At 48.6% G+C, this 22820-nt stretch overlaps 1 protein-coding gene across 1 annotated transcript; it reads right to left on the bottom strand.

Annotated features, from left to right (window-relative positions):
* Positions 1-18657: 18657 nt before the first annotated feature.
* LOC127542412 (uncharacterized) lies at positions 18658-20814 on the bottom strand. Its single transcript, XM_051967980.1, has 2 exons — positions 20459-20814; positions 18658-19450 (listed from the first exon to the last, which is right to left on the bottom strand). Exons 1-2 carry the CDS (start codon positions 20466-20468, stop codon positions 18972-18974), a joined length of 489 nt encoding a protein of 162 aa, XP_051823940.1. The 5' UTR covers positions 20469-20814; the 3' UTR covers positions 18658-18971.
* Between the last annotated feature and the right edge of the window lie 2006 nt (positions 20815-22820).

A 22820-nucleotide genomic window follows, 5' to 3' on the forward strand; every position in this document is an offset into this window, starting at 1 on the left:
TATTCCATATATTCATTCCCTATACACATTCACTTAAACACACACACACTGGGCCTGTATTTATTCCATATATTCTTTCTCTATACACATTCACTTAAGACACACACACTCAGAAATAAACTCAAATAAAAATTATAGACATACCTAAAAACTCACACTTGGTCCTATATTTATTCTCTATAACTGTTGCCTTTACACATTCACATAGACACATATATACTCAGTCATCAAAAGAGAAATAAAAAATCAGAAATATACCAAAAATTCACATTTTCACTCATCATATATATATATATATTTCATATATATCACATATTTTATCATATATATCACTGAATATCTATATCATATATACTCACTCATCAAAAGAAAAATAAAAAATCAGAAATATACCAAAAAGTCACATTTTCACTCATCGTATATATATCATATATATCACATATTCTATCATATACATCACTGAATATATATATCATATATACTCAGTCATCAAAAGAAAAATAAAAAATCAGAAATATACCAAAAATTCATAAAAATTATAGACATACCTAAAAACTCACACTTGCTCCTATATTTATTCTCTATAACTGTTGTCTTTCCACATTCACATAGATGCATATATACTCACTCATCAAAAGAGAAATAAAAAATCAGAAATATACCAAAAAGTCACATTTTCACTCATCGTATATATATCATATATATCACATATTCTATCATATACATCACTGAATATATATATCATATATACTCAGTCATCAAAAGAAAAATAAAAAATCAGAAATATACCAAAAATTCATAAAAATTATAGACATACCTAAAAACTCACACTTGGTCTTATAATTATTCCTAAAACTGTTGCCTTTACACATTCACATAGACACATATATACTCACTCATCAAAAGAGAAATAAAAAATCAGAAACATACCAAAAATTCACACTGGGTCCTATATTTATTCCATATATTCATTCCCTATACACATTCACTAAGACATAGACAATCACACTGGGTCCTATATATATTCCATATTCATTCCCTATATACATTCACTTAGACACACAGAAATAGTCAAAAATTATAGACATACCTAAAACCTCACATTTGGTCCTATATTTATTCCCTATAACTGTTGCCTTTACACATTCACATAGACACATATATACTCACTCATCAAAAGAGAAATAAAAAATCAGAAACATACCAAAAATTCACACTGGGTCCTATATTTATTCCATATATTCATTCCCTATACACATTCACTAAGACATAGACAATCACACTGGGTCCTATATATATTCCATATTCATTCCCTATATACATTCACTTAGATACACAGAAATAGTCAAAAATTATAGACATACCTAAAACCTCACACTTGGTCCTATATTTATTCCCTATAACTGTTGCCTTTACACATTCACATAGACACATATATACTCACTCATCAAAAGAGAAATAAAAAATCAGAAACATACCAAAATTTCACACTGATTCCTATATATATTCCATATATTCATTCCCTATACACATTCACTTAAACACACACACACACTGGGCCTGTATTTATTCCATATATTCTTTCTCTATACACATTCACTTAAGACACACACACTCAGAAATAAACTCAAATAAAAATTATAGACATACCTAAAAACTCACACTTGGTCCTATATTTATTCTCTATAACTGTTGCCTTTACACATTCACATAGACACATATATACTCAGTCATCAAAAGAGAAATAAAAAATCAGAAATATACCAAAAATTCACATTTTCACTCATCATATATATATATATATATATTTCATATATATCACATATTTTATCATATATATCACTGAATATCTATATCATATATACTCACTCATCAAAAGAAAAATAAAAAATCAGAAATATACCAAAAAGTCACATTTTCACTCATCGTATATATATCATATATATCACATATTCTATCATATACATCACTGAATATATATATCATATATACTCAGTCATCAAAAGAAAAATAAAAAATCAGAAATATACCAAAAATTCATAAAAATTATAGACATACCTAAAAACTCACACTTGCTCCTATATTTATTCTCTATAACTGTTGTCTTTCCACATTCACATAGATGCATATATACTCACTCATCAAAAGAGAAATAAAAAATCAGAAATATACCAAAAAGTCACATTTTCACTCATCGTATATATATCATATATATCACATATTCTATCATATACATCACTGAATATATATATCATATATACTCAGTCATCAAAAGAAAAATAAAAAATCAGAAATATACCAAAAATTCATAAAAATTATAGACATACCTAAAAACTCACACTTGGTCTTATAATTATTCCCTAAAACTGTTGCCTTTACACATTCACATAGACACATATATACTCACTCATCAAAAGAGAAATAAAAAATCAGAAACATACCAAAAATTCACACTGGTTCCTATATTTATTCCATATATTCATTCCCTATACACATTCACTAAGACATAGACAATCACACTGGGTCCTATATATATTCCATATTCATTCCCTATATACATTCACTTAGACACACAGAAATAGTCAAAAATTATAGACATACCTAAAACCTCACACTTGGTCCTATATTTATTCCCTATAACTGTTGCCTTTACACATTCACATAGACACATATATACTCACTCATCAAAAGAGAAATAAAAAATCAGAAACATACCAAAATTTCACACTGATTCCTATATATATTCCATATATTCATTCCCTATACACATTCACTTAAACACACACACACACTGGGCCTGTATTTATTCCATATATTCTTTCTCTATACACATTCACTTAAGACACACACACTCAGAAATAAACTCAAATAAAAATTATAGACATACCTAAAAACTCACACTTGGTCCTATATTTATTCTCTATAACTGTTGCCTTTACACATTCACATAGACACATATATACTCAGTCATCAAAAGAGAAATAAAAAATCAGAAATATACCAAAAATTCACATTTTCACTCATCATATATATATATATATATTTCATATATATCACATATTTTATCATATATATCACTGAATATCTATATCATATATACTCACTCATCAAAAGAAAAATAAAAAATCAGAAATATACCAAAAATTCACAAAAATTATAGACATCCCTAAAAACTCACACTTGGTCCTATAATTATTCCCTAAAACTGTTGCCTTTACACATTCACATAGACACATATATACTCACTCATCAAAAGAGAAATAAAAAATCAGAAATATACTATAAATTCACATTTTCCCTCATCATATATATATATTTCATATATATCACATATTTTATCATATATATCACTGAATATATATATCATATATACTCACTCATCAAAAGAAAAATAAAAAATCAGAAATATACCAAAAATTCATAAAAATTATAGACATACCTAAAAACTCACACTTGGTCTTATAATTATTCCCTAAAACTGTTGCCTTTACACATTCACATAGACACATATATACTCACTCATCAAAAGAGAAATAAAAAATCAGAAACATACCAAAAATTCACACTGGTTCCTATATTTATTCCATATATTCATTCCCTATACACATTCACTTAAGACACACAGACACTCAGAAATAAACTTAGTCAGAGACATACACACACACACACTCACATTGGGGCCTAAAAGTATTTCCTTTCTCTATTATCTGCAAAGATTCCCTTAGACACCCACATATACACAATCATATAGACACCTCCACCCCTAGGTTCCTTATTCCCTATGCACATTGTTTTTCCACAATTTCACACACACACACACACACGCACCCCACACATTATCCTTTGTGTTTGCTTTCACCCAGTAGCCCCAGAGCTGGGAGCATCTGCCCCCGTGTGTCTGCTTTCGGGACGCGGGGCCCAGGGGGAACTTTGTGGCCTTGACTTGCCCACGCCCCTGACCAAGGGTGGCCCAGACTGGAAGAGCCCCAGAGCTTTTGCCCTTTCTCAGGGCTGCTGGGCCAGGTCCTGTTCCACCTCCCACACTCCCTTACTGTATACTCAGGGTCCCTGGTCCTTAGTGCTGTCCCTTTCCTCCCACTTTGTGGGGGAAGCTCCCAGAACCAAGGCCCCAGACAAGGGTTGGAGGGTCCGGAGGAGGCAGAGACCTGGACTGGGCTCACGGGGGAGAGCCTGGGGTAGGGGGAGATTTTGGGGGCAGAGCCTTGGGCTGGAAGGGGAGCCTGGTGAGAGGGACAGTCCTCGGTGGTCCCACCCCGCTCCAGGGCAGTGAGCGCCTCGGCCAAGACGAGGCCCCCCCCATGCTGGCTCTTAGAAGCAGAGACCCCCGTGTCCTGCCCTGATCAGGGCTGTATCCAGAGGGCCTGGGCAGGGCGACGCGGGTGACCGAGTGGGAACCTTCTGAGCCACTGAGGCCTGTGTCCGGGCCGGCCCCTGCTGCCTCATCTTAGCTGACCCCAGGGAACTTGGCTGCTTTCCCCCCCAAGATGGCCACTGCCCCCCAGCACCCCTTCCCTTCCTCCCCACCAGCCAGCCCCCTTCCGAAAAACCAGACAACAGAACAAGAGGTGCAATGCAAATTGCTTTTTTTAATGATATGCTGTGCAAAGCTTTAGGGAGGAGAGCTCAAGGTCGAGATTTTATTTCAGGGAGATCTGCCAGAAGTGGGAAACTGCAAAGGGCTGGGGGGGGGGGCAGCTAATGAGCCTGGAGAAGCTGAGAGTGAGGACATTGGGGAGCATGTGCTCCGATCCCAAGGGAAGGACCTGGTGGGGCTTGCTCGGGGAGGGGGCCCCTGTGGTCGCAGGCAACATGGCTGACCCGGGCAATTGTTGCTGCCTCCCAAAGCCTCCCCAGCTGGTCTTGGTTCCCCGGATCTTCAGGGTCCTCCTCCTCCAGGCCGGCCCCTCTAAGCGTTGTTCCCGGTGGCGACGTCCTCGCTGCTGTCGCCTTCGCCCTCGGCCTTCTGCTGAATGGCACTCTCCACCGCCTCCTGAGCCTTGGTGCTACCGGTCTCATCACGTTCCTTCTCCTTGTCCTCCTGGATGGTCAGCAGGTCCCCTCCTTTCTCCTCCTTCTTCACCTGCTCTTTCTTGGCGGCATGGCTGTCGTCCCCTTTCCCTTTTCCGGACTTCATGGTAGAGCTCCTCTGTCTGGCCTTGGAAGTGCTCTTGGCCTTGCGGGACAAGATGCCTGAAAAGAGCAACAATGGGCATTGAGGGGGAGAGAGAGAGAAAAAAAAAAAAACAAGGTGGGGTGGTGGAGGGAGAAACAGATGGAGAATGGTTTGTGGGCTGGAAAGAACAGAGCTAAAAAGTGATTGTGGAGAGACTGAGGCGGCGCCACATGGCTCTACCTGGGTGTGTTCTTCCAAGCCTCAGCTCACAAACCATGCTGTTTCGCATCTTTGTATCCAGGGGCCTAGCACATGGCCTCATAGAGCCCTTCTAGAAACTTCTAGAAATGGCTTTCAATGAAAACTAAGAGATTAAATACACTCTTTAAAAAATAAGAGGAGGAGGAATGGAGTCACAGCCACTTGTTGGCACCCAAGTGGCAAGAAATGGGGCACTGGGTTGTGTTTCAGGGCCCTCAGTGAGCCTAAATGCCTCCTGTTTTTCCTGAAGAGTAGGACTCCATTTTTAATCATTTCTAATCACCTCAGTTTTCTGGCACCTGGGGATCTTTGTTCCAACTGCCTAACTGACCAATCTAGATATCATAAATTAGGGGGAAACTGGGCTAGGCTGTATTGGGGTCCCAAATTTCTTGATAAAATGGGCCCACAGACTCTTCTATTTCAGCAATCTCAAAAAACCAAGGGAAGGGCTCAGCTCTACTGTTTTGAGGAGCCTATATCTGGATCTAAAACCTTGAAAACTTAAAAAGATCTCTCCCCTCCCCAGCAGACCGGGCTCCCCCTCCCACACCCTCCCCCCGAGAAAGGGCCCATAATCCACCCACCCCTCATGGGGCCACAACCCACCCCCCCCACCACCTGGGCCCATAGCCTCCCCCCCCATCCCCACATGGGCCCACAGCCTCCCCCCCCATCCCCACATGGGCCCACAGCCTCCCCCCCCATCCCCACATGGGCCCACAGCCTCCCCCCCCCCCATCCCCACATGGGCCCACAGCCTCCCCCCCCATCCCCACATGGGCCCACAGCCTCCCCCCCCATCCCCACATGGGCCCACAGCCTCCCCCCCCATCCCCACATGGGCCACAGCCCTTCCCCCGCCCAGGGCCTGAACTCCCCCCCCTCTCACCCTTGATGTCCAGGTCCTGGGAGAGGGAGGGCTCCAGGGCCCTTTCGTCCTCGTCGTCCAGGGATCCCTCCTGGCAGGTCAGCTCAGGCACAGTGATGTCCCAGGAGTCCCGCTTAGGTGATGGAGTCTTGCCAGCGGAGGCATCACCTTGCTCAACACTAGCGGCCTTCTCGCCTTGGGTGATTTCGCTCATGGTGGTAAAGAGGTCAGGCTCTGCCACAGTGGGAGGTGGTACTGTCTGCCAAGTGGGGAAGAGCAAGTGACTGGGACTGCTGGCTCTGCTGCTCAATTTATAGAGGGCTGGCAACAATTGTTGCCCCTTGACCCCGCCCCCTTTCCTTTCTCCTGTCCTGCCCCCGCCCGCTTACCTCATCGCTCCCCCACCCCCGGGGAGTTTTCTAGGCCACCCCTGCTCAAGGCCCCCCTCCTGAGGCCTGATGGGACCATCTCCCCATGGTCCCCTTAAAGCTACTTGTCCCCAGCTTCCAGTGCCCCCTTTTCCCTAGAACCCTTGTGCCCCTGACCCCCAGACCCACCGGCCTTGCTCAGCCCCCTTCCCCTCCCCCAGCACCTTTCAGAAGTTCCGGTTGGGTATGAGGAGAAACCAGCTGTGGGTGGGAGAGAAGCCGATATTGCTTCAATGTTAAAACCTGGGAAGAGCAGGGGCCTCTCGGGGAGGGTTGCAGGAAAAGAGCCACATAGGAACACCGGCTGGGGGAAGGGCAGAAAGCCCCCATTCCAGGCTTGGTGTAAAGGGCTCCCTCCAGGTCCAGCCTCGGCCACCCCGAGGCCGGCAGGAGGACCCCAACTGACCGAGACCGGGGACAACCTTGGCAGCCTAAGAGCCACCCCAAATTTGCCCCTTCCCGTCCCCCAAAGGGTCTCGGGCAGATGGGCTCCAGGCGAGGGGGCTGCTCCACTCATTCTCACTAAGATGTGAAACACCCACAAGGCCCTCCTTCTGGAGTACCCCACAATCCCACAGTCCCAGCATGCTATGGGGCTTCAGCAGACACCTGGTCTAAAGCAGTCAGGGCCAGTCAGATGCTCGGGGCCTCCCATTGGGGCCCTTCAGCCCCTCGTGCTCAGACCCTTAGAGACAATGCTCTGGGCCAGCCCCGTCACCGTTCTGGCCCCTCCCCAGTTGTGGACGCTGTCTCTAGTTCTGGGCCCTGTCACCCTTCTGGGCTTTGCTCATTGTTTTCTCATCTAGGTTCAGAGGCCACCTCACACCCCTAGGAAGTATATGGCTTTGGGCAAGGGGCCCTTCCTGTCTCTGGGCCTCAGTTTCCCCATCTACAAAGTGATTCCTCTAAGGGGGGGTCCTCATCCTTGCCCCCTGCAGGGAGGGGGAGACTTGCTCTTCACTTACTTGCTGACAGCCCCCATCTCTAGGCTGGGGCCTCTGTGATCTGAGCCCACTGCCCTCTCAGGACCCCACAGAAGCTCCCCACTGCCCCATCATGGGTTCTCCTTCTCTTTGGGCCTCAGTTTCCCCATCTAAAAAGTGATTCCTCTAAGGGGGGGTCCTAGGAGCTAGAGCCCACTTTCTCATCCTTGCCCCCTGAGGAGAGGGGGAGGGGGAGACTTCCTTTATTTGCTGACAGCCCCCATCCCTAGGCTGGGGCCTCTGTGATCTGAGCCCACTGCCCTCTCAGGACCTCACAGAAGCTCCCCACTGCCCCATCATGGGTTCTCCTTCTCTCTGGGCCTCAGTTTCCCCATCTAAAAAGTGATTCCTCTAAGGGGGGGTCCTAGGAGCTAGAGCCCACTTTCTCATCCTTGCCCCCTGAGGGTTGGGGGAGGGGGAGACTTATTTTATTTGCTAACAGCCCCCATCCCTAGGCTGGGGCCTCTGTGATCTGAGCCCACTGCCCTCTCAGGACCCCACAGAAGCTCCCCACTGCCCCATCATGGGTTCTCCTTCTCTTTGGGCCTCAGTTTCCCCATCTAAAAAGTGATTCCTCTAAGGGGGGGTCCTAGGAGCTAGAGCCCACTTTCTCATCCTTGCCCCCTGAGGGTTGGGGGAGGGGGAGACTTATTTTATTTGCTAACAGCCCCCATCCCTAGGCTGGGGCCTCTGTGATCTGAGCCCACTGCCCTCTCAGGACCTCACAGAAGCTCCCCACTGCCCCATCATGGGTTCTCCTTCTCTCTGGGCCTCAGTTTCCCCATCTAAAAAGTGATTCCTCTAAGGGGGGGTCCTAGGAGCTAGAGCCCACTTTCTCATCCTTGCCCCCTGAGGAGAGGGGGAGGGGGAGACTTCCTTTATTTGCTGACAGCCCCCATCCCTAGGCTGGGGCCTCTGTGATCTGAGCCCACTGCCCTCTCAGGACCTCACAGAAGCTCCCCACTGCCCCATCATGGGTTCTCCTTCTCTCTGGGCCTCAGTTTCCCCATCTAAAAAGTGATTCCTCTAAGGGGGGGTCCTAGGAGCTAGAGCCCACTTTCTCATCCTTGCCCCCTGAGGAGAGGGGGAGGGGGAGACTTCCTTTATTTGCTGACAGCCCCCATCCCTAGGCTGGGGCCTCTGTGATCTGAGCCCACTGCCCTCTCAGGACCTCACAGAAGCTCCCCACTGCCCCATCATGGGTTCTCCTTCTCTCTGGGCCTCAGTTTCCCCATCTAAAAAGTGATTCCTCTAAGGGGGGGTCCTAGGAGCTAGAGCCCACTTTCTCATCCTTGCCCCCTGAGGGTTGGGGGAGGGGAGACTTATTTTATTTGCTAACAGCCCCCATCCCTAGGCTGGGGCCTCTGTGATCTGAGCCCACTGCCCTCTCAGGACCTCACAGAAGCTCCCCACTGCCCCATCATGGGTTCTCCTTCTCTCTGGGCCTCAGTTTCCCCATCTAAAAAGTGATTCCTCTAAGGGGGGGTCCTAGGAGCTAGAGCCCACTTTCTCACCCTTGTCCCCTGTCGGGAGGGGGAGACTTGCTTTATTTGCTGACAGCCCCCATCCCTAGGCTGGGGCCTCTGTGATCTGAGCCCACTGCCCCCTCAGGACCCCACTGAAGCTTCCCCACTGCCCCATCATGGGCCCTCCCTCTCTCTGGGCCTCAGTTTCCCCATCTACAAAGTGATTCCTCTAAGGGGGGTCCTAGGAGTTGGAGCCCACTTCCTCATCCTTGCCCCCTGCGGGGAGGGGGAGGGGGAGGGGGAGACTTGCTTCAGTTACTTGCTGACAGCCCCCATCCCTAGACTGGGGCCTCTGTGATGTCAGCCCACTGCCCCCTCAGGACCCCACTGAAGCTCCCCACTGCCCCATCATGGGTCTTCCTTCTCTCTGGGCCTCAGTTTCTCCATCTAAAAAGTGATTCCTCTAAGGGGAGGTCCTAGGAGCTAGAGCCCACTTTCTCATCCTTGCCCCCTGAGGGGAGGGGGAGGGGGAGACTTATTTTATTTGCTAACAGCCCCCATCCCTAGGCTGGGGCCTCTGTGATCTGAGCCCACTGCCCCCTCAGGACCCCACTGAAGCTCCCCACTGCCCCATCATGGGTCTTCCTTCTCTCTGGGCCTCAGTTTCTCCATCTAAAAAGTGATTCCTCTAAGGGGGGGTCCTAGGAGCTAGAGCCCACTTTCTCATCCTTGCCCCCTGAGGGTTGGGGGAGGGGGAGACTTATTTTATTTGCTAACAGCCCCCATCCCTAGGCTGGGGCCTCTGTGATCTGAGCCCACTGCCCTCTCAGGACCCCAATGAAGCTCCCCACTGCCCCATCATGGGTCCTCCTTCTCTCTGGGCCTCAGTTTCCCTATATACAAAGTGATAGGCTGTCCCTTTCTCTAAAGGGGGTCCTAGGAGCCAGAGCCCACTTCCTCATCCTTGCCCCCTGAGGGGAGGGGGAAGGGGAGACTTGCCTCAGTTACTTTCTGACAGTGATAGGGTGTCCCTTTCTCTAAGGGATCTCAGTTTCCCCATCTACAAAGTGATAGGGTATCCTTTTCTCTAAGGGAGGTCCTAGGAGCAGGAGCCTACTTCCTCACCCTTGCCCCCTGTCGGGAGGGGGAGACTACCTTTATTTGCTGACAGCCCCCATCCGTAGGCTGGGGCCTCTGTGATCTGAGCCCACTGCCCCCTCAGGAGCCCAATGAAGCTCCCCACTGCCCCATCATGGGCCCTCCCTCTCTCTGGGCCTCAGTTTCCCCATCTACAAAGTGATAGGATGTCCCTTTCTCTAAAGGGGGTCCTAGGAGCCAGAGCCCACTTCCTCATCCTTGCCCCCTGAGGGGAGGGGGAAGGGGAGACTTGCCTCAGTTACTTTCTGACAGTGATAGGGTGTCCTTTTCTCTAAGGGATCTCAGTTTCCCCATCTACAAAGTGATAGGGTGTCCTTTTCTCTAAGGGAGGTCCTAGGAGCCAGAGCTTACTTCCTCACCCTTGCCCCCTGTCGGGAGGGGGAGACTTCCTTTATTTGCTGACAGCCCCCATCCGTAGGCTGGGGCCTCTGTGATCTGAGCCCACTGCCCCCTCAGGACCCCAATGAAGCTCCCCACTGCCCCATCATGGGCCCTCCCTCTCTCTGGGCCTCAGTTTCCCCATCTACAAAGTGATTCCTCTAAGGGGGGTCCTAGGAGTTGGAGCCCACTTCCTCATCCTTGCCCCCTGCGGGGAGGGGGAGGGGGAGACTTGCTTCAGTTACTTGCTGACAGCCCCCATCCCTAGACTGGGGCCTCTGTGATGTCAGCCCACTGCCCCCTCAGGACCCCACTGAAACCCCCCACTGCCCCATCATGTGTCCTCCCTCTCTCTGGGCCTCAGTTTCCCCATCTAAAAAGTGATTCCTCTAAGGGGGGGTCCTAGGAGCTGAAGCCCACTTTCTCATCCTTGCCCTCTGCGGGGAGGGGGAGGGGGAGACTTGTCTCAGTTACTTTCTGACAAAGTGATGGCTGTCCCTTTCTCTAAGGGAGGTCCTAGGAGCTGGAGCCCACTTCCTCATCCTTGCCCCCTGAAGGGAGGGGGAGACTTGCTCTTCAGTTACTTGCTGACAGCCCCCGTCCCTAGGCTGGGGCCTCTGTGACCTGATCCCAATGACCTCTCAGGACCTCACAGAAGCTCCCCCACGGCCCCATCATGAGCCCTCTGGTGCAGTTGGGCCGTCTCCTGCCCCAAGGAGAAGCCGTGCTGAGCCATGACTGGGGCTGAGGCGGGCCGCCCCTGAGTCTCAGTTGTCCATATTTTGCTTGTCCCCGGAACGGTTTTCCTCGGGTGACCTCCCCCCCCACCTGCTGCCCCAGTTCTTCCCAGCCTTGAAGCTTAGGCTACTTTGTGTGACAAACCAAGGGAGGTACAGGAACAGCCCGGCCCCTCGGACTCTTGCCAGGGACCGTGGCCTTCCTCCTCTGCCCATGATGCCGCTCCGTGTTTCTTTTTGGGGACACCGAGCCCTGATAAGGCAAAGTAACAAATCTGCAGCCCCGTGTCCGCCAAGGAGGGCACTTCTCGGAGCCTGTGCAATCTGCAGGGAGTGAGGTCCCAGGGTTGGCGGGAGGGCAGCGGCTCAGCAGCCCCACACTTTGTATCAAGGAGAAACTAGGCCATGGGATGCGGAGCCCCCCGGCCCCCAGCTCTGCCCGGGAACGGGCAGGAGTGCCCGCCTCAGTATCTTTGGCCCGGCTATCTCTGCCCATTGTTTCAGCGGCCCATCTCCTCCCACGGATCTTGCCGTGCTCACACACGTAGACCCGAGCAGGGCTGCTATCACATCTCCTCTCACTCCCCCCCTTCCCTGGCTGTGGGACCACCCCAAGGAGCCCCCCTGACAGTGGACAAGCCCTCTGTTCTCCAGCAATGTGGGGGTTCAAGTCCCAGGGAGGGCAGCCAGGGATGTGTTTGGGACTGCTTCCCTCTGGCTTTATGGTCTCAGGGAATTCAAGTCCAGACCCTTGGAGACCATTTATTCCAATTCCTCCTTTTCTACAGGGGTGGGAAACAGAGGTCTGGAGAGATGAAGGACCAGCCTACAATCTAATAGGATCTTAACTTGGAGGAACCTTGGGCGTCCCGGCCTCCAAGTCCCTTCAGTCATCAGCAGATGCTCTGGCCCACAGAGCTTAACTCCCAACTAGTCAAACAAACTTTGAGAGACAACAGGTTTCCCTTTGAACCACTTTCCCTTTTCAGCTTTCAGTTATTCTAGGGGGCCCCCAAGCATCTGTCCCCTGGAAATCCCAGCAGTGGTGAACCCCTGCCTCCTTCATTGCCTTCTGCTTTCCACATCTGTCTTCTGTCCCATGATTCTTTTCAATCACCCACCATGCCCATAGTCACTGAACTCATTTGACCAAAGTCGTTCTGGTCAATGCAAAAATAAAAGGTTCCCAAAGCAAAGACAGGTTTCTTTCCTTGTGGGAAGGGTTTTCCTTTGGGCTGGATGGGTCCCTAGAGATCAACCAGTTCAATCCTCCCTATTCATAGAGAGGGAAACTGAGGTTCACACTTGGTAAAATAGAACCCTGCCTCTGACAGGTAATAAGAGGAATGGCCAAGATTTGAATCCAGCTGTTCTGTCTCCAAGGGCCCTTGAACGAGATGAGGTGAGATCTTTCAGGACAGTTGTGAAAATCGAGGAAGGCTTCATCTAGTTCAAGGTTTCAGTAGACCCGAAGGACTTTGAGCATTGATTCCAGGGCATACTTAAGTCCCCTTCCTGCTATACTTCCATGGCATCATTTTTTCCCTATTTGAATCAAATATGGGCAACTATGTACTTATTGGTCAAGTTCAATTTCTTGGGGAGATCCTGAGACCCTTAGCCAATGAGGATGAGGGTCAGTGGTGCATTTGCGTTTCGGATTAAAGTGTTAACCCTGCCCCAGAAGGTGCTTCCTCCCTTTCCTTTGTCAGCTCCCAGCAGTTGGAAGAAGTCTCCCCTGTTCTTTGGCCAGTTCAAACTGGCTTCCCCCAGTGTAGACCCCCACTTCACTTAGCCAGGCTACCCAGGTTACAAGAGTTTTATGTAAAGGCAAGGCTAGAGACAAAGGTAAGGACTCCGTCTGTGACCTGGGCTAAGTTTGACTCCAAAGACCTTTACTAATGTCATTGAAATCTCAACCCCCTTCCCAGTTGTAGACTGTTTCATTTGTACCTGAAAGAAGCCCCACTCTTACATCTGAATGTCTCTATAGTCAATTTTAGGATTTTCTGTAGCTGATATCTTCCCATTGGGGTAACTGACCCCAAGATTCCGTTTTGTTGTTCGGGGGAGTCTTACTCTTCAGGACTCCATTTGGGGTTTCTTGGCAAGGAAGGGTCTGCCATTTCCTTCACCAGTTCATTTTCCAGGTGAGGAAACTGAGGCAAATAAGATTAAGTGACTTGCCCAGGATCACACAGCTAGAAAATAACTGAAATGAAATTTGAACTCAGGTCTTCCTGACTCTAGACCCAGTGTTTAAGTCATTGTACCAACTACCTACCCCCCCAACGCACACACTTAAAAATCAGAGCCCCATTACTAATTAATTTAACAGGTGGAGATCACTGATAAGCTTTTAGTATCAATTAGCTTTTACCAAGGGATTTTACTGAGAAGATATACTGAGAACAGTGTTCAAAGCACCTCCGGGCTCATTCACTTTGGGTGTCTACTTTCACCCATTCCCACTCATGGAAATGATCACAACCACTAATACTGTCTTGGCAGAGGGCTGACCCAAGTGGGGGCCTTTGGCGAGCTCTTGGGGAGTGTTTATCCCAAGAAAGCGAAGACTTTACACGATGCGATGGGCAGACGAGAACAACTGATCCCAACAACCATGAAGGAAGCTGACAGAGCAATTAGAACTTGGGCTGACAACAAAGAAGAAATCAAGATTAGCCACTGCATCCGGGCCATCGTCAGTTGTCCAGATTTTCGTTTTGTGCTGCAGGACTCTGGAAGAAAGAGTGAGGCTGACTGCTGGGTGCAATTCTGCCTGCCTCAGTTTCTCATCTGTAAAATGAGCTAGAGGAGGAACGTCATTTCTTACTGTGTATGATGTACCTGATCTATTCCATGGATCCACAGGTCCATTTCTCACCTGGTACCAGACTGTTTTGATGATCACTCATTTGCAATACAGTCTGAGATGTGGTACTGCTAAAGCTACATTTCCTGCACATTTTTAAAAATAACTTCTTATTGACAGAACCCACGCCAGGGTAATTTTTTACAGCATTATCCCTTGCACTCACTTCTGTTCCGACTTTTTCCCTCCCTCCCCCGGATGGCAAGCAGTCCCATACATGTAAATATGTCACCGTATATCCTAGATACAATATATGTTTGCAGAACCGAACAGTTCTCTTGTTGCACAGGGAGAATTGGATTCAGAAGGTAGAAATAACCCGGGAAGAAAAACTAAAATGTAAACAGTTTACATTCATTTCCCAGTGTTCTTTCTGCGGGTGTAGCTGCTTCTGTTCATCACTGATCAATTAGAATTGAATTAGATCTTTTCTTTGTTAAAGAGAGCCACGTCCATCAGAATACATCCTCAAACAGTATTGTTGTTGAAGTCTATAATGATCTCTGGTCCTGCTCACTTCCCTCAGCATCAGTTCCTGTAAGTCTCACCAGTCCTCTCTGTATTCATCCTGCTGGTCATTTCTTACAGAACAATAATATTCCATAACATTCCTATACCACAATTTACCCAACCATTCTCCAATGGATGGGCATCCATTCATTTTCCAGCTTCTAGCCACTGCAAACAGGGCTGCCACAAACATTCATGCACATACAGGTCCCTTTCCTTTCTTTAGTATCTCTTTGGGATATAAGCCCAGTAGTAGCACTTCCTGCACATTTAAAAAAATCAATTCTTTCTTGATCTTTTGTTCTTCCAGATGAAATTTCTTATTTTTTTCTAGTTCTATAAAATAATTCTTTAATGATACTTTAGCAGACTGATTGGTACAGCCTGACAAGTAAGATAATTTAGGTAAAATTATCATTTTTATTATGTTATGTTATATTGTATTATATTATATGTATACCAAGAAGCAATGAATATTTCTCCAATTTATTTATGTGAAAAGTGTTCTATAATTGTATTCCTAAAGTTCCTGGGTTCAACTTGACAGGTAAACTTTCAGGTACTTTATGTTATCTGAAGCTATTTTCTATTGGACTCCTCTTTCTATTTCTGCTAGATGACATGATCAGATCTAGATTTAACCACTGAACTAATACATCAAACTAGAAGCTGGTTTTATGAAAAAAATAAAAATAAACAACAGTGATATAGATAAACCATTGATTAATTTGATTCTTTTTTTTTTTGGCTGAGGTAATTGGGGTTAAATGAGGTGCCCAGGGTGACACAGCCAGGAAGTGTTAAGTATCTGAGGTTAGATTTGAACTCAAATCCTCCTGACTTTAGGGCTGGTGTGCTATCCATTATCCCAATTAGTTGCCCCTTGATTTTGTTTAAAGAAAACCAAATTACTAGTGTCTAAAATGAAAAGGTTGACTTCACCACTAATGAAGATGAAATTACAGCAATTATTGGGAGCTATTTTAACCAATTATATGGCAATAAATTCTAAATGAAATGGATGGTCAAATCTATATAGAGAAATGCTCACGATTTTTTGGGCTTATTTTATATCCTGCAATTTTGCTTAAGTTGGTAATGATTTCAACTGATTCTCTTTAAGTATGTGATCATATTGTCTGCAAAGAGCAATAGCTTTGTTTCCTCACTGCCTACTCTAATACCTTCTTCTTCTTTTTTCTTATTGTTATAGCTAACATTTTCTAGTACAGTACAGAATAGTAGCAGTAATAATGGACATCCTTGCTTTGACCCTGATCTTATAGGAAAAGCTTCCAACTTTTCCCCATTACAGATAAGGCTTGCTGATGCTGGTTTCAGATAGATACTACTTATCATTTTAAGAAAAACTCAATTTATTCCTATGCTTTCTAAAATTTTTAACAGGAAAGAGTGTTGTATTTTATTTTAAAAAGCCAAAAAATTGAGATAATCATATGATTTGGGATTTGTTTGGCTCTTTTTCTCATTCATGTGGTCAATTGTGCTGCTAGTTTTTCTAACATTAAACCAGCCCTGCACTCCTGGTAGAAACTCCATTTGGTCAGAGTGCATAACTTTTGATACACTGTTGTCAAATCCTTGATAACCTTTGTGATGTACTACTGTAAAATCCTTGATAACCTTTGTAATATATTGCTGTAAAATCCTTAATAGGATCTTATTTAAAATTTTTGCATCACTATTCATTAGGAAATTGGTGGAACATTTTCTTTCTCTGTTTTTGCTCTTCCTGGGTTAGATATCAGCACCACATTTGTGTCACAAAAAGAATTTGGTAAGACACTTTTACCTATTTTTCTGAAGAATTCTGTAGTATTGGAAGTGATTGTCCTTTAAATATTTGGTGTATTCACTTGGGAACTCATCTGTACTGCCCAGAGATTTTTTCTTAGGGAGCTCATTGATGGCTTATTCCATTTATTTTTCTAAGAAGCAGTTATTTTAGTATTCTATTTCCTCTTCTGTTCATCTGGACAATTTGTATTTTTGGAAATGTTCATCTGTTTTGCCTAGATTGTCCATTTTACTGAAATATCATTGGGCACAATAACCCTTAATAATTTAATTTCATTTTTATTCATAGCACATTTATCACATTCATTTTTGATACTGATAACTTGGTTTTCTTTTCTTTTCTTTTTTTTTTTTTATCAAATTAACCAATGGCTCATCTAGTTTACTTTTTAAAGAAAACCAGCTCTTAGATTCCTTTATTCAATAATTTTATTGCTTTTGATTTTATTAATTTCTCTTTTAATTTGTAAGATCTTCAATTTGGTGTTTAATTGGAGATTTTGGATTTGCTTCTAAAATTGATCTGGTAGGCCAATTGTGTTTTCCTTTAACCTTTTCCTTGTAAGGGGATTGAGAGTTATTCTATTTCTTAGTTTGTGTCTTGGTCATCCCTGGAGTCATAATAGCTTTTTATCTTTTTTTTTTCTTTATTTATTCTTCAAGATAGGAGGGACCACCTTGAAGCCCAGAAGCTTACCCAGGATCTAAATATCAGATTTTTCCCTCTGGGATTGGGAGCAGAGTGGTCTCCCTGAGGCTCTGTTCCTATCCCAGGTGTCTTTATTTCCACTCTGAGTTTGAATCTGTGATCCCCTCTCTTCTAGGGATCTGGATTAAAGTGAAAGGGACACAGGCCCACTGGCTGTCCCCCAGAGTGGAGTCCTATTGTGTTTGAGGCCGAGTCCCGTGGTGTTTGGGTGTACTGGGCTTTACTCCACCATTCTGCCTCCTTTCTCTCTGTCTCTTTTGTTGTTGAAGGTGTCTAGTGATCTTAATTTTTTCTTAAGTACTTCTCTGAGGGTATATCCCATTTACATTGTGTTCCCTTGTGATTTTTCTTTAAGGAAACTCTCTAGTGTCACAATGACTTCTTTTGACTCAATAATTCATTAAGGTGAAAATAATTTTTAAGAAAGTTTTTCATTTAATTTCATTTTCAGTTATTTATTGTCTATTTGTCTCTCCTTCCTACCTAATTTAAAAGAAAAAACCCTCTGTAACAAGTACGGAGACTCAATCAAAACAAATGTCCACATTGTCCATGTCCACAAATTGGTTTCACAAAACATTTTCACTGTTGTTTGTATTTTGTTTTCTTTCTCAGTTTTTTTTCCCTTCTTGATCTGATTTTTCTTATGCAGCAAGATTATGTATAATTATATATCCAAATATTGGATTTGACATCGATTGAAACATATTTAACAGGTTTTGGACTGCCTGCCGTCTAGGGGGTGGGGGGAAGGAGGGGAAAAGTTGGAACACAAGGTTTTGCAAGGGTCAATGTTGAAAAATTACCCAGGCATATGCTCTGTAAATAAAAACCTTTCATTAAAAACTTAATTTTTAAAAAACGACAAAAATTAGTTTTTCTTCTGTACCTTTGATCTATTAGCACTTGGTCTATCCGCATATGGAATGGGGGCAGGCAAGGACCATGGGGGGTTGGGGGTCGGGGAAGGCAGGACCTCAGGCTACAAGAAGCAAGTCCGCAGAGACCCGGACCCGCGCCCCCACCCCTCCCCACGCACCCTTTCTCACTTGGCCGAGGGGCCCGGGACCAGCTCAGTGCGCGCGGAGAGTGCGGCGGAGGGAGACGGCCCCGACGGCACGGCCTCGTTTGCGGCCCTTTGCCAACGCTCCCTCCCCCTCTTGGGACGGGCTGAAGAAGTAGCCCAGCTCCAGGCCGCTGCCCCCCTCCCTCCGCAGCAGCCCTTGCAGGGCTGGTCCCAAAGGATGGGGGCTCCCCCTCCCCTGGCTGCCGCGTCCCCCTCCCCCCTCCGCCCGAGGACCCTTGGAATAAAAGCAAATCACGCAAAGCGCCACAAAATGCTTTTTATTGTTAAACCTGCAGAGAAATGTCAGGAGAACTCAGGGATGCTTTGAGTGGGGGCCCCCCCGGGAGGGCCGCGGGGAGTCGGGTGGCCGCCGGCGGGAAGCTTCGGGGCGAGGGGCGGCCACCGGTCAGGGGCTGAACTGGGGGGCCTGGAGAAGCCGATCGGGGACCGCTGCGCTTGGGGGAGGGGGCCCGGGGAGGGGGGGGGTCTAGGACCAAGGCTCAGGCATCAGAGGGAGGGAGCCGCCGCTCGCTCCCGGCCTTGATCTCCGGCGTCCCTCTGGTCAGGGCTCCGCCGTCTACGCAGACTTTCCAGCACCTCCGGCCTCGGCATGAGCCCCCTTGGCGCCGCCCTTGGATCTCTTCTGGCCTTTGCCACCCTGGTGCTGCTGGGGCAGGACCACCTGCTGCAGGGGGGTTGCCACCTGCTGCTGGGGCAGGACCACCTGCTGTTGGGGTGCTGCGACCTGCTGGGGCAGGACCACCTGCTGCTGGGGGGTTGCCCCCTGCTGGGGCAACGCTGGCGTTGGAGGTGAAGGAGGAGGTGGGGGCTGCTGCTGCTGCTCCGGCTGCGGAGGCTTTTCTTCCTGCACAGCAGCAGCGGCCCCGGGCTCCTTGGTGAACTTATCCATCTTCTCCAGCAGAAGATCCACCTTCTGCTCGATCTTGGCCAGGTCCCTCCGGATGCTCTGCTGATCCTCGGCCTTCCCCTTGGAGGACTTGGCGTTAGAGCCTCGCTTGGAGCCGGAGCCCCCTTTGCCCTTTCCCTTGGAGCTCCCTGTCAGTCAAAGAATCACAAGCAGAGCCCGCTCTCTGGTTAGTGGTGGTTGGCGCTTCCCCGGGGGCTTTGAGGCCTGTTATTGGGGGCGCCTGTCCCCCACCCAACAGGGGAGGCAAGGGGCGGGGGTGGTCCTCCCGCCGCCCGGCCTACTGCCCTCGCTTCTCCTGAACCTCCGCTGGCACAGAGGGGCCCCCTAAAGAGCACTCACTCATAAAGCCAAACCTTAAAGTTTTTCCAGATGGGGAAACTGAGTCCCGGCTCAGGGACTTGTGCACTGGAGCTAAGGGTAGAGCAGCAGCAGAGCCTAGGACTGAAAGCCAGGTCCTCACCCCGCCCCCAGCAGGGCGAAGGCCCTTATAGCCCCAGCTCGCTCCCTCTCTCCCTTTCTCTCTGTGTCTCTCTGTCCCTCCTCATGTTGCCACTTCTCCAGACCCCCCAACCCTGGCAAGCAGACCATGGGGGGAGTTCCTCTCCCTGTCTGGGTGCCTGTAGCCCCAGCTTGGGGCAGCCCTCCTTGCTGCCCTTTGGGTTCCTCTCCAGTCTCTTAGCTCCCACCTGTGTCGCTTGCCTACGGCCCAGCTCTGGGCCCAAGCCAAGCCCCCCACTGCCCAACAATGCTTCCCCACTGCCCACCGTGGCACTTCCCCTGCCCGCAGCCTTGGCCCCTGCCCCCTCTCCTTCCGAAGCCTTGCTCCCGCCCATGCAAAAAGAAGAGCTAAGGTTCAAGGTGCAGGTGGGTGTGGGGGTTGGAGGGGTCAAGGGTGGGGGGGTCTTAGGGCTTGGAGCCAGGGCTGGAGTCCCCTTAGCCAAATTGCCTTGCTCCTTAGCCCTTCCTTTCTGGCTGTAAATAGGCTGGGCATCCCAGCTGGCCCTTGCTGATCTGTACCCACAGGGGATCCCCCATCCCCAAGTCAAAGACAAGAAGACTGGTACCAGAAGAGTCCTTTTCTTTAAAAAGAAATCCCCCCGGGGGGGGGTCAACCCTCCCCACCCAAGCCCATTTACCTTTGTCCATGTTTTGTTCTGCTGAGATTTACTGACTTGAAGTTGGTTCTGGTTCTGGTTCTGGTTCTGGTTCTGATTGTGCTTCTGCTTCTGCTTCTGCTTCTGTGTTTGGTTCTGCAGCTGCAGAAGGGTCTGCCCAAGAGTTGCCCTGGAAAGCCACCTGCTCAGAAGCTGGAGGTCTCTGGGAGCCTTCTCCTTCCTCGGCTGGCTTCCTGGAAATGGGAAAGACCCACTCTTCTTCCTCCACTTGGATGTGTTCTGTGACCTCACAGCCCAGGGACTGGATACTTGTGATACTTAGGGCCTCACCCATGAGCGTGGTCCAGCAGCTGACCAACTGCCAGCCTCTGCCTGCCCTGACGTAGGCAAAACAAAAGTCAGAAGCCCCAAATAAAGCCAGGGCCCCCTTCCATTGGCTGCCTCCAAGATAAACCTGGTTCCACCCTCTCCTCCCACTTCCCTCTCCCCCTTCCCCCCCCCCCCGGCCTCCTTTCCCCCCCCCCCCCCGCCTCCTTTCCCCCCCCCCCCCCGCCTTCTTCCCCCCCCCCAGGAACTTTCTAGAACACCTCTGCCCAAGGCCCCTTCCCAGGGGCTAATGGGACTGTCTCCCCATGGCCCCCCTAAAACTGCTTGCCCCCCACTAGCAGTGGGCCCTTTTCCCTAGCCCCCCCCACCAGCCCACTGGCCTTCCTCAGCCTCCTTCTCTCTCCCTTATCAGCACCTCTCAGATACCAGTTTGGGGTCTAAGGAGAGGCTGTAGGTGGGAATGAAGAGACAATATTGATTCAATGTTAAAAGTTGCAAAGAGTAGGGCCTCTGGGGGAGGGTCGCAAGGTAAAGCAGCACAGAAACTCTGGCTGGAGGAAGGCCAGGAAGCCCCCAACTCCTGCTTAGTGCAAAGGGCCCCCCTCCAGCTCCAGCCCTGGCTACCTTGAGTTCCCGGGGGGGGGGGGGGGGCGGGGGAGGACTCCAACTGACCAACCTGACACCTGTCCCAGCCTTGGCAGCCTAAGAGCTACACCGAATCTGCCCCTTCCTGAATCCAGAAGAGTTTCTGCTCTGATCAACTCCAAGGAGGCTTTGTAAAATACCCACAAGGCTCTTTTGAAGTACCCCACAATCCCACAGTCCCAGCATGCAAAGCAGACAACTGTCCCAAAGCACCAGAGAGCCAATCACAGATGCTCGGGGCCTCCCATTGGAGGATCTTCAGCCTACTTGTGCTCAGATCCTTAGAGACAGTGCTCTGGGCCAACCCTGTCACCATTCTGGCCCTCTCCCCAATTATGAGTCTTGTCACTAGTGTTGGGCCCCGTCACCATTCTGGACTTTGATACTATTCTGGGCTTTGTCACCAGTTCTAAACCCTGTCACTAACTGTGGACCGTGTTACCATTCTCAGCCCTGTCACCAGTTCCAGCCCCATCACCATTATTGCCCATTTTCTCATCTAGGTTCAAAAGCCACTTTGTGGCTTTGACAAGGATCCTTTCCTCTCTCTGGGCCTCAGTTCTATAAAGTGAGAGGGTGCCCCTTCCAACTGGACCTGTGAGGGAGGTCGGAGGAGCCAGAGCACACTGCCTCATCCTTGCTCCCTGCACAGAGAGGGAGACTTGCTTTATTTGGTAAGCCCCCATCCCCAGGCTGGGGCTTCTGTAATGTCAGCCCACTGCCCCCTCAGGACCCCACTGAAACTCCCCCATTGCCCCATCTTGGGCCCTCCCTCTCTCTGGGCCTCAGTTTCCCCATCTACAGAGTGATAAGATGTCCCTTCCTCTAAGAGGGTCCTATGAGCTAGAGCATACTTCCTCATCCTTGTCCCCTGCTTCAGTTACTTGCTGACAAAGTGATAGGCTATCTCTATCACAGTAGGGCCCTAAGGGGGGTCCTAGGAGCCGGAGCCCACTTCCTCATCCTTGCCCCCTGTGGGGAGGGGGAACTTACTTTATGTGCTGACAGCCCCCATCCCTAGGCTGGGGCCTCTGTGACCTGATCCCAATGACCTCTCAGGACCTCACAGAAGCTCCCCCACGGCCCCATCATGAGCCCTCTGGTGCAGTTGGGCCGTCTCCTGCCCCAAGGAGAAGCCGTGCTGAGCCATGACTGGGGCTGAGGCGGGCCGCCCCTGAGTCTCAGTTGTCCATATTTTGCTTGTCCCCGGAACGGTTTTCCTCGGGTGACCTCCCCCCCCACCCGCTGCCCCAGTTCTTCCCAACCTTGAAGCTTAGGCTACTTTGTGTGACAAACCACAGAACAGCCCGGCCCCTCGGACGCTTGCCAGGGACCGTGGCCTTCCTCCCCTGCCCGTGATCCCGCTCCGTGTTTCTCTTTGGGGACACCGAGCCCTGATAAGGCAGAGTAA

This window comes from Antechinus flavipes, chromosome X (assembly GCF_016432865.1).
Source record: "Antechinus flavipes isolate AdamAnt ecotype Samford, QLD, Australia chromosome X, AdamAnt_v2, whole genome shotgun sequence".
Classification (NCBI taxonomy): Eukaryota; Metazoa; Chordata; class Mammalia; order Dasyuromorphia; family Dasyuridae; genus Antechinus; species Antechinus flavipes.